Source organism: Trachypithecus francoisi, unplaced genomic scaffold, assembly GCF_009764315.1.
Source record: "Trachypithecus francoisi isolate TF-2019V2 unplaced genomic scaffold, Tfra_2.0 Lachesis_group11, whole genome shotgun sequence".
NCBI lineage: Eukaryota > Metazoa > Chordata > Mammalia > Primates > Cercopithecidae > Trachypithecus > Trachypithecus francoisi.
In genome coordinates this window covers 92,635,661-92,655,505 of record NW_022681456.1, presented here as the reverse complement: position 1 = coordinate 92,655,505, position 19,845 = coordinate 92,635,661, and the positions used below count along the sequence as shown (strand labels likewise).

The following is a 19,845-nucleotide window of genomic DNA, read 5'->3' as shown; positions in this document are numbered from 1 at the left end:
ATAATCCCAAAAACTTTAGGAGGCCAACGCAAGAGGATGGCTTGAGCCCAGGATTTCAAGACCAGCCAGGGAAATGTTGGGAAACCCAATATTTATAAAAAATACAAAAAGAAGAAGAAAAAATTATATTTCACAATTTATTATTTGTCATGATGTGAAGCTTGAATCTTTATATTAAATCTTTTTCCTTTGATAGAAAAAGACTAAAACATTAGAATACAGATAAGCAGACAACCAAGCCCACGTAATTATTAAAACTGAACTCAATTTTTTTTTTTTTTTTTGAGACAGAGTCTTGCTCTGTCACCCAGGCTGGAGTGCAGGGGTGGGATCTCTGCTCACTGCCACCTCCAGCTCCTGGTTTCAAGCAATTCTCCTGCCTCAGTCTCCCAAGTATCTGGGATTACAGGCGCCCGCCACTATGACCGGCTAATTTTTTGTATTTTTAGTAGAGATGGAGTTTCACCATATTGGCCAGACTGGTCTTGAACCAGCCTGACCTCAGGTGATCCGTCCACCTAGGCCTCCCAAAGTGCTGGGATTATAGGTGTGAGCCACCGCACCCAGCCTGAACCCAATTTTAATAGGAGATTTCTCACAACTACAGCAAAAATTTCGGGCAATTCATAATCTGCTTTGTCCATAAGGAAAAGGCAATTTCTCAGGTGAAGCAAAGCTCTTTCTGAAATAAATCTGAATAAAATTTCTTTTGGACAGAGTGATGTAATATGCTTCTTCATCTACAAAAAGGACATAGCAGACCTCATTCAGTTGTTGTGTGATTTTTAAAAAATTAGTGCAGGAAAATGATAAATTATCTCACTTTACATGGCTTAAAGTCTTAAACTTTTGAAAATTCAAGCTGGAGTAAATAAAACGAGAGTTGACTAAAACTACTGGTGACACCCAGCGTTATCAGCTTCAAACATCAAGATGAGGCCCTAACATTTTCAATGTGGACTTGCAGTAGATACTTAAGCCTAGGTGAATTTTCTAGAAACAAATGGGTAACAAGCACTCGTATCTCATACATGTTTTTATTATTATAGTTACAGCACTGTAATTTACAGTCTTTAAGATGTGCATTCCACATCTTATTGAGTATGTATTCAATAAGTGTTCACCAAATACTCAATAAGTGTTCACTGAATTAAATAATACTGATGTAAATAAAACCAAAGTCAACAAAATGCTGTATTACAACAGTGAGAGAGCTATTACAGTCCATAACTCCCACCAACAGGGGAGACTAAGAATGTGAAACATGTCCCAGAGCACTGAAGCCTTCCAGATAGCTACTTGATTTTTTCCATTGAAGTATTTAGTCTTATGGCCTTTCATGTGCTCCAGAATTAGACCATTCCATACAGGCAGGAATATCTGCACTGGCTAAGCACAAAGCCTAATTCAGTTGACCTTTAAACAATGTGGCGGTTAGAGACACCAACCCTCAAGCAGTCAGAAACTCGCATACAACTTTTGACTCCCCCAAAACGTAACTACTAAAAGCCTACTGTTGACCAAAAGCCTTACTGATAACATAGTTGATTAACACATACTTTGTATATGTATTATATACTGTATTCTTCAATAAAGTAAGCTAGATAAATTGTTAAATCATTAGGAAGGAAAAATATATTTACTATTCATTAAGTGGAAGTTGATCATCATAAAGGTCTTCATCTTCATAGTCTTCATATTGAGTAGGCTGAGGAAAAAGAGGAATGGTTGATTTTGCTGTCTTCAACATGGCAGAGTTGGAAGAAAATCCATGTGTAAGTGCACCCACGCAGTTAAAACCTATGTTGTTCAAGGGTCAATTGCACATTACATACTTAACATTTAAATTATCTGGGCTGGTAGGGATGTGCATTCAGGAAAGTAATTTTCTTTTGTTCTTATAAATGGCCACATATATCTAGTGTAAATCACACCAAATAATATTTTTTAAAAAACCAGAAAACAAAAAACTTCAAGTTGTAAGAATAAACCCCTGGGGGAACTTTTTGGGGCAAGGACTCAGTGAAATAGATACTTCCCCAACTGGAATTCCTGAGGAGTGGAAATAATACACACAGGTTTAGTGGGTCTTGAATTATCTTGTAATTCAAGGTACAACTTCTCTGTGACAGTTTCCTAAAGCGAACTGGTTTTGATGAACATCATTCTGTATTACACATACTGCTGTTTTAGTAGTCTTAATAAACACAAGCTAAACTTTAGCTAATGCCAGAGACATCAGGAAGATGCTTTATCATGTTTTTAAAACGTCACCAGAGACTGATGTGCTGTTAAGTTCTATTTGTTCTTTCCCTTCCTAGTGATTCTACCACTATCCAGACTGAATCCCAGTGTCCCCTTTTCTAAATTTTTTCGTAACTTTTGCTTTTTCCCCTTCTTCTTCACTTTTTTTTTCCATCCCTGTCCTTCATTGCCTGTGATAGGAGTGGGGCTTACTTTTCATCACCCTCAGTAGCCAGGGAGGGCATTCTTTTCCTTCTACTTTTGAAAGATGATCAGTAACAACATATATTCTATAACCTTGTCTTTTTTATTCTAATCAGTGATTTTTGTCACTGGTAACTGTTCTGAACTTCTTCAGTTTTTCCTACATTCTTTGTTCCAGACAACTGAAGGTGCCTGGGGATATACAGGAGAGGGTGAGTACCAAGAAGTCAAAGCGCTTTTTTACTATTACTTCCCTTATATACGCACTCACTTTTCTGTTTTCACTTAATTTTCAAAATACTGTGTGGAAACTTCTACTAATGATTTACTAAATAGCTTAGTTCCTACATCGAGTCCTTAAAAGATTCTGGAAAAGAGGTAAGTTGCAGAGCAAAAAAGTATCTCAATCCACTTTTTTTTTTTTTTTTTTTGCTGTAACAGAATACCTGAGACTGGGCAATTTGTAAAGAAAAGAGATTTATTTTGGCTCATGATTGCAAAGGCTAAGGAGTCGAAGATCAGGCAGGCCATCTGATGAGGGCCTCATGCTGCTTCAACTCATGGTGGAAAGCAGATGGTGAACTGAGGAGGGCAAAGAGAACAGAACACAAGAAGCATCCTCACTTTATAACAACCCACTCTTGTGAGAATTCATCCATTCCTGCAAGAGTGAATCCATTCCGGAACTAACTGAGCCTCATGAGAAAGCCCTTAATCCATCGCAATCGCAATGACCTAATCATTTTTTTTTTTTTTTTTTTTTTTTTTTTTGAGACGGAGTCTCGCTCTGTCCCCCAGGCTGGAGTGCAGTGGCCAGATCTCAGCTCACTGCAAGCTCCGCCTCCCGGGTTCACGCCATTCTCCTGCCTCAGCCTCCGGAGTAGCTGGGACTACAGGCGCCCGCCACCTCGCCCGGCTAGTTTTTTGTATTTTTTTAGTAGAGACGGGGTTTCTCAAGCCTGTAATCCCAGCACTTTGGGAGGCCGAGATGGGCGGATCACGAGGTCAGGAGATCGAGACCATCCTGGCTAATACGGTGACTGACCTAATCTTCTCTTAAAGGCACCACCTACCAACACAAACAAACTGGGGACTCAGGCCTCAGCATGAATCTTGGTGAGGACAAACCATATCCAAACCATAGTAGGAAGTTTAAAAAGTAGGTGGGGGAAGCCTCAGTGGAAACAAAAACTTCTAGACCATTTACCATTAATGCATATAATATGCAGAGGCTACATTCTTTTAGGCTATAAGGATCTTTAAAAGTTAATAAACATGCTATCAACTTAGAAAGGCTGAAGTTTCTCTTCCTTTTAAAATGTTTCGCTTTGTCTATTATCCACTATCATTTTAAGAAAGCATTTAATAAAAATAAAACCTTTAACTATTTCTATTCTATAATACAAAAGGTTTTAAGATTATTCTTCTGCCTCAAAGTATATTCACTTTTTTAAATACACACACACACACACATATATATATATATATATTTTTTTATAGAGATGAGCTTTCACCATGTTGCCCAGGCTGGCCCTGGGCTCAAAATATCTGCCCGCTTCAGCCCAAAGTGCTGGGATTATTGGCATGAGCCATCGCACCCGGGCTATCTTCACTCTTACTTACAGCAAAGTAAGGTAATAAATGCTGGAAAACATCCAAGTTCTTTTTGTATGGAATTTGGCTAAAGGAACCCAGTGCTCAAACCACCTTGTAAGTTCATGAAACAGAGCAAAATATGTATCCTAAACCTAGGTTCTGAATCTTTCTGCATATTTTAACATCAGTTCTATTTATGGAATTTGCGTTTGTTTTCCTGGTGTGGAAGAGTATTTGAGGTAGGGTGAAACAAAGGCAAGTTGAGATACCTGTGATTAATAAAAGTAAAACACTTTCAAACTAGTTGACTTAATTCATTTCTCCAATCTCATAGTGCACACCCACCAGGTTCTTTAATTATGGAAAGATGGTCTTTCTGCGTCCAGAGAAAACATCTGATATTACACTGAAAATTTAGTGAAATCTATAAAACACTATTACTTTATGTCATCCAAGAGGGCATGAAAATAATTGTTACAAAAAAATATTTTTGTATTTTTGTAATGGGATTTTACCTATAACAATAGTAAAAGCTCACATTTACTGAGTGACCACTATGTGTCAGATAATTAAGAATTTTACATGGATTGACTTAATCCTCCCAACAACCCTATAAATTAGATGTGATTACCATTAGCCCTGTTTTATAGATGGAAAGTAAGCTTGGGTAACTTAAGCTCATTTCCATTCTACAACAGGATTCAAACATGAAGTGTCAGTTAGCATGCTTAATCTCCATGCTACACTGTGTTCCTGCCTATGTAGAAAGATGAGTATCTACCCACCTATGTAGAAATATGAGTATGCTCCATTCAGATAAAATCCCCTCTCCTGTCAGATTTTTCTCTCTTGCAGCTCATTTAAAATACATTCTGAAAGTATTTGATCATAAGATGTAATGCCTTTAAAGTATAGTTTTTGACTTAAAAATTAAATATTTTCCCTATTACATTTTTAAATTTTTACTCTGTCCAAAAATGAATATATAAAACATTTGAAACATGTTAAAAACAGAATAAGACAAAAATATCGTGTTTTAATGGAATATATCTGGTTAGTTGGTATTCCACTGAACGTATCTTGTAACAAACACAATTTTAATTTTTCATTTAACAACACTAAAGAATGAGGTATATAAATGTTTTAATCACAGACTTTTACTGTATGCAATTGTATTTCACAACTAGCATCTTACAAAAAAGACAGTACCACTGTGCCTGTAAAAAGTACTGTAAACAGAAAATTACATTACCACACGAAACCACCAAATATCACAACTGTTAGGGTCTACAGTTTTATTTTTTCTTCAAATGTTATCATGATGTCTTATGTGATATTTTGTATCCACATTCTATTTTTAAGTCCATTTACAATTCAGAAGTCTCCTATAGGTAGATATATATTAAGCAAATGGTTAAGAGAAAGCAGGAGACCCCAGGAGAATTTAAGTACTGTGTGGTTTCCAGGTTGAAATTCTAAATATGAAATAAAACACTTTAATAGTCATAAACAAAAATGCAAAATCTGTAGTCATAAAAATATTTTATTGGTAATTTTACATAGTATAAGTGGGGCTATACTTTTTTCCTTTCAGGATACTCAGAAATGTGTAAACTGGCAGTTGTGTCTGAAAATAGGGTACCATGATTTTCATAAGAATTGTTGTATTTAGTAAGAGGCCAATTAGACTGATTTAAAATTAGCTATTTCCCATTTCTGTGCAACAATTCCTATTTCTGTTTTAATTAGATTCATGCATCTATGGCCCTGGATAAGTTTGGGACAAGAAAACAGTGATAAAACTATCATTAAGTTAAAGCTTTTCTAAAATTGCAGCTTGTAAAATATGGCAAGTTTCTTTTCTCGTTTTTGCCAAATGCTTATAATTATTTGAATTTTAATGTTTTATATGATACAGAAAATACCAGTGTTCAATGACAATAGCACTAAACCTGAATTATAAAGCTAAATAATCAATGCTTTATTGTTTACTAGTCTGCTAGTAAACATTACAATAAATGAATGTTTTGAAAAATAAGCAAACAAAAAAACCTCAAAAAATGGATAAAACCAGAAACATAATTCAGGAACAATAATTAGTAAAACGTGTCAAAAACATTGGCAAAGGTTCATACAAATTCTTTATTTAATAACAATTTTCCTATTTAACCACACCAAGTACCAGCAGGTGTATTTAAGAGGATAACCATTAAGAAAAACCTGTTGCAGCAATAGTTAAGTTGATCTTTGACTTGTATACATATAACTATCTGTTTCACAATTTTCAAATAATACATATTTAGGCAGCTTGCACTATGTTATAAAAAATTTAAATTCGTTACATGCCAATAGTAGAGAATTCAAGAATTATGGGTTAGAATTCACTAAACTAAAAGTGAAAATACACTTACCAATAACACTGCATAATGAATAATTCAACCACATTTTCATGGCACTTAACTGCAGAGACCAAAATGTTAAGTCTGGAAATGTTTGGTAGGCATAGTTGCAATAAAATCTAACAAATTCTAACAAATTTCTATTTTATGTAAAACTCAAATGATGGATTGTGCATGAATGTATTTGTCATGAAAATGTGGTACCTCTTGGCATCATCTGTGTATTTGCATGGTAGGACAGAAGTGACTAAGAAATTGGAGAAAATAAACTTTAATGAGATTCTCCATTCAATGATGAGGCTTCTCCTCTGGGTGAAGATGACCTGGACATTCCTCTCTCTGTGTTATCAGAGCTAGAGCCGCTTTGACTGTGTTGATCTGCAGAAGCAGCACTAGATGCAGGTGGTGACTTTGTTTTCTCCTTAAAGTCTGTAATAATGACTGTCAGATCTCCAACGGTAACTTCCAAATGCTGAGCACTACTCCGATCCACATTTTTCAATCTTGGTCTAAACATTAAAAAAATGAAATTTTAAACTAGCTTTTCCCTCTACCAAATTTCTGAGCATATAATAAATATTAAAAGTAGGTGAAAGTAACAAAATGAATACACATATTTAAAGCAATTTATGTGTAACCAGCCACAAAAATATCATAAAATGTTTCAACTCATTAACATTAATCAAACCAATCATTCATGAATATTCTTCAATGCAACTAAAAACTGTGACAGCCTAGAAGTAGAACTTGTGCTTCTATAGCTGTATCATAATTTTGCAGACAGCTTATTAATTTTATTAAAATAGATGTTTTAGACAACAGTGAAATAGTTGTACCATGGAGGAAGGTGATAAAAACTAAGGTTGAGCTACATGCAAGGAAGATTGTTACTGCACTGACACAAACCAATAAGGGTATCATGATTGTTCTGACTGAACGCATGACCATTTTGATAGGTTAAAACCCATGCAATTATCTGTTCAGTATTTTGAAAACCACTTCTGGTTCAAACAGCTCTTCTTAAGGGAAAAACAAAACAAAACAAAACACCCAGACACAATGTCTTCCAATCTACTAAAAAGAAAAAAGCATCACCACATTTAAGCTTGTATTTGTGGCTTCTGTGTTTAATTTCCAGTGTATCTTTCAAACTCAGTAAAACCTTTTCTGATACCTTAAAATAAAGGAAACCAAATATTTTACTTCCACTTTGTGTATATTAGTGTATCAATGTTTAAAAAATTAAATGGTTTTATTATTTCAAAAATGTCATAAAACACTCTTCAAATTTACCTGGTTTTCTTATGGCTATTCTTTTTGCTAGTTGTTTCCTTTTCATTTTTTTCTTTTTCTACTTTATCTTTTTTCTCTTTCTTTGACTGTGTAGGAGGCACAAACTGCTGAGTAACCTGCTGTGCAACCAACTGGGAGACAGGTCGAGGTTTCCTGTGTGCATGTTAAAAAGAAAGGTATTTTAAATTATAACTTAAAACATAAGTGCTTTGTGAGAGAATATCTCACATTATGAAAACAAATTAATAACACAATAACTTTCAAGTATATATCATTGTTTTTCCTGTTCAACAAAAACAGAACAAACTATAACAGTTAAAATTTATAGTCTAAGATATATGGTCAAACATTAGAATACTGTTACATAAATCAACATAAGAAATTATTTTAAATGTATATCAAACTAAATGGGATGTACCCATATAAACATGAATTCTAAAAATCAAACTTCAAAGTTTACACTGAAATAATAATTTATCCCTCCTCCTTCAGAGAAGGAAATACTTAACCATTTGTGACAATGGCTATCTGTTTTTTAAAGCTTTTCATTTATTCATTTAATAAACATTTATTATCAAAATTTCTCACTCCTTATTGCTTAAATCCTTTAAGTTTCTTACATCTCCAGCTACAATCTCACTATGCTCTTTTGACCCTGGAGATCTACCCAGTCCTTTGAGACTCATCTAACTTGCTAACTTACTCATTTACAAAATATTTATTGAGAACCTACTGTAAGAACTCTTCAGGGATATCTGAAATGTTGCCTGGCTTCAACATCTGATGCTGGTACAAGCTTTCACCTGTCCAGCTTTACCATAGAACTTGCACAACTGAGGTTAAGATTCAAAATACAGTCTCTAAGTTCTTGAGAGAGAAAGAAGGATACAGCAAAGAAAGAGGCAGAGGGAAGGAGGGAAGAAGTAAGATAAAAATACATTTTAACAGATGGCTCTACAAACAATAGCAACTTTATTGCATGAAAAATCCTGACCTTTTTTTGGTTAGTACAGTTTTTTAAAAATCTTTTTTTCCCCCTGTTCCTCTGCAGCAAGACAACATAAAAAATAATGAGAAAATATTGTACAATCTAAGAATCAAAGCTGCCAGTCTGAAAGAAAATAGGCAACAGTATGTAAAGTAGGTTTCAGGAGATGGATAATGAATTTTGCTCAGGGCCTAGATAGTCTGAAGTACTGAAAGGATATCCAGGACAGATGTCCAATATACAACTTAAAAAATAGGACTGACATCGAGTTTGAGATGTAGATTAAGAGTTGCACAAATACAAGTGATATTGACAGTATGGTAGTTAATGGCTTAGGTTAAAAAAAGAAAAGGGTTAAGGTGGCGGTTTTCAAATTTAAGGTACATCAGAATCACCTAGAAGGCTTATTCAGCTTGCTTAGCCTACCCCCAGGGTTTTTGATTTAGTAGGCCTTGAAGTAGAGCCCAAGAAACTGTATTTCTAACTAGTTTCCAAGTTGTGCTGAGGTCTCTAGGGACCACACTTTAAAAAGAAGCATGAAGAAGTGCAATATATCTGGTGAATACTGGTACTACTATAGGATAAAGTTTGAGATGGAGAGCAGAGTGGTAGAGAGAGTGAAAAAAAACCAAGCTGGATAGATAAGAAGGGATCCCACGATTGAAAGCTAAGCAGTCTAGATTTTATTCTTAAGTGATGAGAAGTCACTGAAGAAATTCAGACTTGAATTTTACAACAAATACTGGCGTTAGTCTGAAATAGAAAGGTACTACACCACAGTAGAAGTAAAAATGTGAGACTAGTGGTCTAATAAGTGATCGTGTAATCTCTGTAACTAGTGTTGTTTGTTGTTATTTTCTAACCATCAACAAATTTTCTGTAGTGGTTCTTTTTTTCTGTTCTCGAGTACATCGTTCTCTTTTTATCCTAGGCTTTCCTAAATGTATACTACACAACTATTCCATTTTTATTCTTATTTTAATGTGAAGGTTGATTTTCACTTAAAGATTACGATTTTGTACCTCAATTCTAGGATTATTTCATCTGGTTGAATTTTGAGAGAAAAGAGGCATAAAACATAAATGTAGTTTAATTATTCAAATAAAGTTTAATTATTCAAATATAGTTTAATTATTCAAATAAAGTTCTCTGCTGCTCTGTAGGGGCTAAAGAGCTTTCAGTGAAGGTAGGCGGAACACAGTTTATGATGATCTTTTTACAATGTCGTAAGTCACTCAACTCCATGTCCTATTAAAAATAAAGCCCTTCTATCTCCAGGTATCTTAAAGTTTATGATCCCTTTTCTATTTGATGAGAAAAATCAGGATAGGAGAAAATTTTAGAGGTAGGAAATAGTTAACTCAGTAAATAAAGGACCGAGTATCATTTATAAAATATACCTTTTTATGTTCACAGATTTATCATTCATGGTTTTGACAGTACACTTTTAGTAATGCCAAAGGATCCATGATAAGGAGTTGATGTGCACAAAATGGTTGCCCAGTTAATAAATGACTACTGACTAGCCACTGGCCAACTATAGTCCATCATCTACTTATTAACATATGCCACGATTAGACTGTATTTGTCAGCTATGATATTCACCAATTTGGGGATCCCTATGTATCTTTCATAGACAGCCCAAATAGACTGTATAAAATCTGGCAGTCTATTCATTTACTATAATGTAAGAAAAGGGGGAGCATTTCATTACTTATTAGGACAAAATATTTTTGGGGCTAGCTGACCTTCTGTGTGAGCAGGAGGTCAACGCATGTTGGCTTCATATATGTAGTTTTCAACTATGGTCTGCCTTCTACCCCCACTGACAAAAATCCCATGTGCTAATATTATAGGAATAATATTTTAGGCTTGATCAACTTCATCATAATTGAGCTTTGTCATGTTGGACAGGTAAGATGAAAGAAAGGAAAGAAAGACAAAGAATATTAAAAACAAAGACTGATTCTTTACTAAAAAGAGATAGCATAACTCAAATTTCAGAAAGAAGTAATCTGCTTAGTAAAACCAAAATATATGGCAAATTGAAGCAATATGGTAAATCTCATTGAATAAAAAAGGCTGGACTAAATCCAAACCTACTGTGAATCTGCTGATACTCTGGCTAACAAAAGCCCAAAAATCTAACCAAGGAAAGATTTTATTAAAAAACCACCTGTTTACGGCCAGGCGCGGTGGCTCACACCTGTAATCCCAGCACTTTGGGAGCCCAAGGCAGGCAGATCATTTGAGTCCAAGAGTTCGAGGCCAGCCTGGGCAACACAGTGAAACTCCACCTCTATAAAAAAATACAGAAATTGCCCAAGCATAGTGGTACGTGCCTGTGGGAGGCTGAAGTGGAAAAATCGCTTGAACCCAGGAGGTGGAGGTTGCAGTGAGCCACGATTACACACACCACCGCATTCCAGCCTGGGTGACAGAGTGAGACCCTGTCTTCTGGAACAAAAAAAAGGAAACAAACTATTTGTCCGACAAATTTTATTGCACATTTACATGTGTCAGGCACTAGGTAATGTGCTGGAGATTAACCATGAACAAGACAAACACAGGCCGTGCCCTCATGCACTAAAAATTAAAAACAAAAAAACTGTGTGTTGTGTTAGAGAAAACAGAAGGAGGAGTTATTATAGACAGAAAGGAAATAACTTCTGTCCATGTTTAAATGGTCAGTATACCAGGAGAAACAAACATCACAATGGACCCTTTTAATAAGAGAACAATGAAACAACTTCATTAAGCATTTTATTAAGACTCTAGAAGAGAGTAAACCCAATTTCTTATTCCATAATAACTTGAAGTTATCTAGTTATCTAGACCTCGAAAGGCCAAAAGGTGGTTTTTTGTTTGTTTTTGTTTTTTTGAGACGGCATCTCACTCTGTCAGGCTGGAGTGCAGTGGCACGATCTTGGCTCACTGCAAGCTCCGCCTCCTGGGTTCACGCCATTCTCCTGCCTCAGCCTCCCGAGTAGCTGGGACTACAGGTGCCCACCACCACACCCGGCTAATTTTTTTTTTTTTTTTTTGTATTTTTAGTAGAGACAGGGTTTCACTGTGTTAGCCAGGATGGTCTCAATCTCCTGATCTTGTGATCTGCCCACCTCAGCCTCCCAAAGTGCTGAGATTAGAGGTGTGAGCCACCGTGCCCGGCCAGGTTTTATTTTTATTTTTCTAATGTAACTAACTCCTCATCGACTGTCAGGCCTAATCCTAGAAACATTCATCTTGTAAGTACTATTCTTGGTTTTAAATTCTATCTATCCATCTATCTATCTATCTATCTATCTATCTATCTATGAATGAGATAGTCACCCAGGCTGGAGTGTGGTCTATCTATCTATCTATCTATCTATCTATCTATCTATCTATGAATGAGATAGTCACCCAGGCTGGAGTGTGGTGGCATGATCTTGGCTCAATGCAACCTCCAGCCTCCTAGCTTCAAGCGATTCTCCTACCTCAGCCTCCTGAGTAGCTGGGATTACAAGCGTGTGCCACCATGCCTGGCTAATTTTTTGTATTTTTAGGGTGTTTCACCATGTTGGCCAGGCTGGTCTTGAACTCCCAGCCTCAGGTGATCTGCCTGCCTCGGCCTCCCAAAGTGCTGGGATTATAGGCATGAGCCATTGCGCCTGGCCTCAAATACATTTCTAATAGGTTTTAGCTTTTCTTTACTTCTACCACTTCTTGCACTTGGATCATAGGACGCTTTACTTTTGAAACCCTTGACAACTCGCAATTTCTTGAAGAGACAGACATTCTCTCTGCTTCAAAATTACCATTTTCATTTGTAGATGAGGTACACATACCTACCTTCAGCATCGGTCCACTAATGAACTATCTCAAGTAATTTTTTGTGTCAAATATAGAAGAAAAAGAATTTTGTCACACGTCTCTAAAGCAAAACAAGATGCTCCAAGTTCTTTCTGCAAAATATTGCATGATAAAATCCTTTCTGTTGAATGACTACTTATATGAGAAACCACATTTACTTTTTGTGCTCAGAAATATTTGTTCACTTATCAATTATTGAGTTTGAGAAAAATGATCAAGGATATTGTCATCTGACGACTCATAGTCTGAGATTTCCCTTATATGGTCAATTTCAACATCACTACAGTTTTGGATGCCACTATCACTGGCTTTACACCATCCCCTGATTCATCTAATAACTGAAACATCTTGTAAACTTCCTGTCATTAGGAGCAGAAAATGAAAAATTCTCAATTCTCAAATGTGTTCAATGAAAGTTTAAAAAAAAGAAAAAGGAGGGCAAAGACTACAAAAATACTGTCTCTACACTTTTATACTTTCTGGAAAGATGATAAAATAGTGTTTTGTTTTGTTTTTTTTTTTCCAAAATTGCACTATCCTTCTAGATGACTCCACCATTTTTCTGTTTTCTTATTATTCTGGTATCTTTTAAATACAGTTGGAAATAACTAAGTAGTAAAGATAAAATAGTTCCTAGGAACTGAAAACCAAACACTGCATGTTCTTCACAAGTGGGAGCTGAACAATGAGAACACATGGACACAGGGAGGAGATCATCACACACCGGGGCCTGCTGGGGGGTGGGGGGCAAGGGGAGGGAAAGTATTAGGACAAATACCTAATGCATGAGGGATTTAAAACCCAGATGACGGGTTGATAGGTACAGCAAACCACCATGACACATGTCTGTCTATGTAACAAGCCTGCACATTCTGCATCTGTATCCCAGAACTTAAAGTAAAATTAAAATAAATAAAATAATTCCTAGGATGATATAGCAAACTATCTCAAGATATAGGAAAAATCAAATAAGTAAGATCCCGTTATATACGACAGAAATATAAAAGGGACCAAAAGTTCCATATGGTAATTTCAAAAAATAAATGTTCTCTTTCTTTGAAGACCTCAAGAAAAGAATAAAACATAAAGTATCAATTCTGTACGTAGAACCACTTGAAAAAGGACTCAAAAACTAAAATTGGGTTGTACTTAAGAAAAATTGTTTGTGTATCTACCTATTAAAACAATACACATATCCTGGAACTAATTATTTAAATACTACCGTATTAGAATTACCATTTCTGGTTCTTAGCTCAATGTTGAAAAATATTTATAAGTAGCACACAACAGAAATTCAATAAACAAAAAGCTGTTGAAAATTTCTGTCCAGGCTCAGTAGCTCACGTCTATAATCCCAGCACTTTGGGAGGCTAAGGCGGGCAGATAGCTTGAGCCCAGGAGTCTGAGACCAGCCTGGGCAACATGGCAAAACCCTGTCTCTACAAAAAGTTAGCCAGGAGTGGTGGCGCATGCCTATAGTCCCCAGCTACAGTCCAGGACAGTCAAGTCATCATCTGGCTTTGTTTCCATACCTTGAGCTCTGACTGCATCCCAAGATTACTGGGTAAGTCAAATAAAATCATGAATGTTAAAAATATATATACTGTAAGTTATAAAATATTTTAAATAATATTTATGAATATACAAATATATCTTGATGGCATATTTTTAAGTCTAGGATTCTGTTACACTTTTATCTCACATAAACCCCACAACATTCCTGACAAACCTTCCCATCACATCTATCTCAAGAAAAGAAAGACAGCATTATCTTTTTTTTTCAGATGGAGTTTTGCTTTTGTTGCCCAGCCTGGAGTGCAATGGCGTGATCTCAGCTCACTGCAACCTCCGCCTCTTGGGTTCAAGAGATTCTCCTGTCTCAGCCTCCCTAGTTGCTGGGATTACAAGTGTGCACCACCATGCCCAGCTAATTTTTTTTTTTGTATTTTTAGTAGAGAAGAGGTTTCACCCTGTTGCTCAGGCTGGTCTCGAACTCCTGACCTCAAGTGATCCACCTGCCTCAGCCTCCCAAAGTGCTGGGATTATAGGCATGCACCACCACACCCGGCCGAAAGAAATTTTATGTCATACAATTTAAGCAGGGTGATTTAGTTTGAAGAGGCTTGGCTTCTTCCTTAAATTCTTTTCAAAAAAATGATTATCTTATGTTGCAGAAAATAAAGATTATAACCTGGTATTTAGCTATCGTCCCCAAAACTATCAAAATAATTTTAAACACAATTTCTCCTTTAAAAACACAAGAACACTCCATTCACAGAAACAAGCCACCATTCTCAAAGTAGTTACAGTAAGCAGAATCTACTGTACCAACTCTAGATCTAAGGGCATATCTGCACATTTACATGTCATTTGGTTGAGATGGCCTGCCTAAATATTTTTTAAAAACTTAACATTTTCTAATTAAATTTATAATTAGTATTAATATTTTAATTTAGTAAGTTTAAAAACTCACCATTACCTTTTAAAATGTTGTAAATATTGTGGGGCTCATACCACCCCTCCCATCATAAGAACACTATACTTCTTTCACAGACATAGAAATACACTGAAGTCTCTCCCATCTAGATGGAAAAAAACTCCTCCCTTAACCCCTTGTTTACTTGCTCTTCCTTTCTCCTCTTCCAATATTTTGGAAATGTCTGCTATTCTCTCAGTTATGTCCTTGCCTTCACTTCTACCTTTCCAAACCTCTTTCCACTCCACTAACGAAATCACACTAAGGTCACCAAGTTTGCCAAAACCAAAGGACACCTTTCAGTCCTCATCTTATTTGACCTCTGTGTATCATGACACTTGTATTTAACATTCTCCTGCACCGCAGCTACAAAGATTCTTCTTACTCCTCTTCCTACCTTCTCCAGTAAGTAGGTCCTTCTCAGTCGTCTTATATCTAAACTGGCTCCTCTTAGTACTTCCTCTTCCAGGCCCTTTAATGTTGAGGTTACTTCATGCTGTTCTTTAATCTCTTCTCTTTACTTTTTTTTTTTTTTTCCGGAGACATAGTCTCACTGCTCCCCACACTGGAGTGCAGTGGCACAATCTCAGCTCACTGCAGCCTCTGCCTCCTCGGCTCAAGCAATCCTCCCTCCTCAGCCTCCCAAGCAGCTAGGACTACAGGCATGCATCACCACACCAGGCTAATTTTTGTATTTTTTGTAGAGACAGGTTTCACCATGTTGCCCAGGCTCGTCTCAAACTCCTGGACCCAAGAGATCCACCCGCCTCAGTCTCCCAAAGTGCTGGGATTACAAGTGTCAACCACCGTGCCCAGACAACTTCTTCTCTTTTCATGTTGAATACAAACGTTATTCTTGAAGGATATCAGTAATAATGACACTATTGGAGTAGTGGAGCTACAACACTAAATTTTAGGAAGTAACAGGGTTAGAGATATACAGTAGAAGCATTTCCTCCCTTCCTTTTCTCTCTCCTTTCTTGGTTTTAAGACAGAGTCTTGCTCCGTCCCCCAGGCTGGAGTGCAGTGGCACCATCACAACTCACTACAGCCTCCATCTTCTGAGGTCAAGCAATCCTCCCACCTCAGCCTCCCAAGTAACTGATACCACAGGCACGCAGAGCCACACCTGGGTAATTTTTTTCTGGTTTTTATAGAGATAAGGGTCTCACAACGTGGCCCAAGCCAGTCTCAAACTCCTGAGCTCAAGCAATCCTCCTGGCTCAGCCTCCCAAAGTGCTGGGGTTATACGCATGAGCCGCCAGACCGGCTATGTTACGTGTTTTTGATAAGTCAGTCAGTCACATTATCCTATAATTGTAGGTATGCTTGCAAGCTCCTGAAGGATTGTGTCTTTCCATTTTTGAAACACGGGTAACAAGCTCAGAGCCTGACAGGCATTCAACAAATGTTTGCTGAATGAATTAAATAGCACTTTTCTCTTCTGAATCTTCCATCTTTCCCTTTTTAAAATAATAACTTATCTCAAAACATGCTCATTTACCTTGTATATCTTAATGATAACAAAGAATACTTGATATCTGTGTTGGTTCCTGGCTTATATTCTGCTTGAGGGAGCTCATCCACTCTAAGAGTTCCATTTGTTTCCTCTATATAGAAAACCTGTGGCCAGATGCGGTGGCTCATGACTGTAATCTCAGTACTTTGAGAGGCTCAGGCGGGCAGATCACTTGATCCCAGGAGTTCGAGACCTGCCTGGGCAATATGGTGAAACCCTGTCTCTACTAAAAAAAACAAAAACAACAACAACAAAAAACAACTAAACACACACACACACACACACACACACACACACACAGAGAGAGATTAATTAGCTGGGCATGGTGGAAAGCACCTGTAGTCCTAGCTACTGGGGGTAAGTGACAGAAGGATAACCTGAGCCTTGGGAGGTTGAGACTGCAGTGAGCCATGATTGTGCCACTGCACTCTAGCCTGTATATCCACCTCTCCGACAGCATCATTACCCGTATTCTTCAAGAATTCTTCAAGGATAAACATATCCCTTGTCCTTCCCCTAATATCAGCTCTAAATGTTGAACAGTGGGAAGTGGGAGAGAGCACTACAGCAACATAAGTGGTCAGGAATTGTTTAGTTTCTTGTTTTTGCTTTTGCTTTGAGACAGAGTTTCACTCTGTCTCCCAGGTTGGAGTGCAGTGGCACGATCTCGGCTAACTGCAACCTCTGTCTCCTGGGTTCAAGCAATTCTCCTGCCTCAGCCTCCTGAGTAGCAGGGATCACAGACATGCGCCACCACACCTGGCAAATTTTGTATTTCTAGTAGAGATGGGATTTCACCATGTTGCCCAGGCTGGTCTCACTCAACTCCTGACCTCAAGTGATCTGCCCACCTCGGCCTCCCAGAATGCTGGGATGACAGGTGTGAGCCACCACACCCAGCCGGAACTGTTTAGTTTTATCTGTAATATTCTAATATTTTAAAGTAGATAATGTACTATCTGGGCATAGTGGTGCATGCCTATAGTCCCAGTCACTCAGGAGGCTGAGGCAGGAGGATTACTTGAGGCCAGGAGTTAGAGGGTCTGCAGGGCACTGTGATCATACCTGCCAGCCACTGGCATTTCAGCCTGGGCAACGTGGTATGACCCCATCTCTTTAAAAAAAAAAAAAAAAGGGAAATATGTTATCTGTAGAATTACTTTTGAAAATAAAATCACCGGGAGCGGTGGCTCAAGCCTGTAATCCCAGCACTTTGGGAGGCCGAGACGGGCGGATCACGAGGTCAGGAGATCGAGACCATCCTGGCTAATACGGTGAAACCCCGTCTCTATTAAAAATACAAAAACTAGCTGGGCGAGGTGGCGGGTGCCTGTAGTCCCAGCTACTCGGGAGGCTGAGGCAGGAGAATGGCGTAAACCCGGGAGGCGGAGCTTGCAGTGAGCTGAGATCCGGCCACTGCACTCCAGCCTGGGCAACAGAACGAGACTCCGCCTCAAAAAAAAAAAAAAAGAAAGAAAAGAAAATCAGCTAAGCACTTGCCTGTGATTCTTACAGACTACAAACAAAAGGGCCAGAACTGGGTATATAACTCCTGATCATTTTCTCATTACAAAAATCTCACACCTGGCTGGGCATGGCAGCTCACACCTGTAATGCTAACACTTTGGAAAACTGAGGTGGGTGGATTATTTGAGCTCAGGAGTTCAAGACCAGGCTAGGCAACAGGGTAGAAACCCCATCCCTACAGAAAAAAAAAAAAAAAAAAAAAAAAAAATTAGCCAGGTGTAGTGGTGCATGCCTGTAGTCCCAGCTACCCAGGAGGCTGAGATGAGAGGATCACCTGAACCTTGGAGGTCAAGGCTGCAGTAAGCCACGACCCTCCACAGAGGGAGACCCTGTCTCAAACAAAAAAAGAATTTAAAGACAAGTATTTAGGCTCCTTAACAAACCAGCCTCTAACTACATTTCCAATGTTAATGCTATCTGTTTTTTATTCTTCCAGTGCTCTATGCTCTTTCTATATGTGATTTAGTTGTACAATGCTGAGAAAATCCTTATTCACGCAGTTAAGTACTTACAAATGACAATCTTTTAACTTTAAATTCACCTTGAATCTTGGGAAGCTCTTCAATTAAAATAATTTAGAAGCTTGAAAGAAAGATACAAGGAACTTTGAGTTAAAGTTGCATTATTAACAGTAGTTAGTAAGCACTTACATTTTTATCATAATAAAGGACAGAAGGCAAAATGATAAATTATTATAATTTGAAATCTCTTATATCCATCCATCTACCTGGCTACTAAGCCACGATGGCAGCAGATGGGCTAGAGCCTTCTTAAATATGCTTCAACTGAGGCATGTGTGATACAGTGGTGGATTAATTTAGATGTCATACAATTTTATGTAAGCCAACATGAGACCTGAATATTTTTTTAAGCGACTAGGACAGCGGCTACAACATTCCTAATTGGTAACATATTTAAAAGCTTTGAAAAATATAGAAGCCCAGAGATAGCAGAAGTGCTATTCTGAAGTCTGCACAGGAGTGAATTAATCAAGCACATACCCAAGAGAAATGAAAACATATGTTCACACAAAAATGTGTACATGAATGTTCACAGAAGCATTATCCTTAATAGCCCCAAAGTGGAAGCAACCCAAATGTTTACTAACTGATGAATGGATAAATCAAATATGGTGTACATTCGTAAAATGAAATAGTATTCCTCCATAAGAAGGAATGAAATATTGACAGATACTACAATATGGATGAGCCTATGGCATTATCCTAAGTGAAAGACACCAGTCATGAAAGACCACATATTCTCGCATGGTTCTGTTTATATAAAATGTCTAAAATAGGCAAATTCATAGAAACAGGAAGTAGACCTGTGGTTGCTCAGGGTTAGAAAATTAAGGAATGAAATGGGGAGTAACTGCAAATGGATATAAGAGGTAAAGAGAGAGAGAGAGACTCTGGAATAAAAATTCTTCTAAATACTAGAGATGGGGTCTCGCTCTATTACCCAGACTGCAGTGCAATGGCACAGTCATAGTCACTGCAGCCTCAAACTCCTGGGCTCAAGAGATCTTTCTATCTCAGCCTGTTAAGCAGCTAAGACTATAGTCACGAACCAGGCTCCAAGGTCTATATGTATTTAATTTTCAACAGCAAACACTTATGCAGCGGACCAGAACACAATTTTCCCCGAACTCCTGGAAGGTGGTGGCAGGAAGACTTGATTCCTTGGCAAATACTAAGATAGTCCTTGGTAAGCACAGACAAAACAGATTACTTACATCATTTCTATA

General features: G+C 37.5%; 1 protein-coding gene across 9 annotated transcripts in view; it reads right to left on the bottom strand.

Moving 5' to 3' along the window:
* Window positions 1-5,404: 5,404 nt before the first annotated feature.
* Window positions 5,405-19,845, bottom strand: part of YAF2 (YY1 associated factor 2) — a 78,886-nt gene continuing 64,445 nt past the window's right edge. For 3 of the 9 annotated variants that reach the window (XR_004439955.1, XR_004439956.1, XR_004439954.1), the window contains 2 exons: window positions 7,737-7,889; window positions 6,718-6,952 (listed from right to left, as the gene is read on the bottom strand). Coding sequence is in view for 2 of the 9 variants with exons in the window: in XM_033222414.1 (XP_033078305.1) it covers window positions 6,715-6,952; window positions 7,737-7,889 (391 nt within the window). In the remaining 7 variants the exon portion in view is untranslated. Of the gene's footprint in view, window positions 6,953-7,736; window positions 7,890-19,845 lie in introns of those variants that run through there. The other 6 variants (XM_033222414.1, XM_033222413.1, XR_004439952.1 and 3 more) reach the window with 4 other exon arrangements.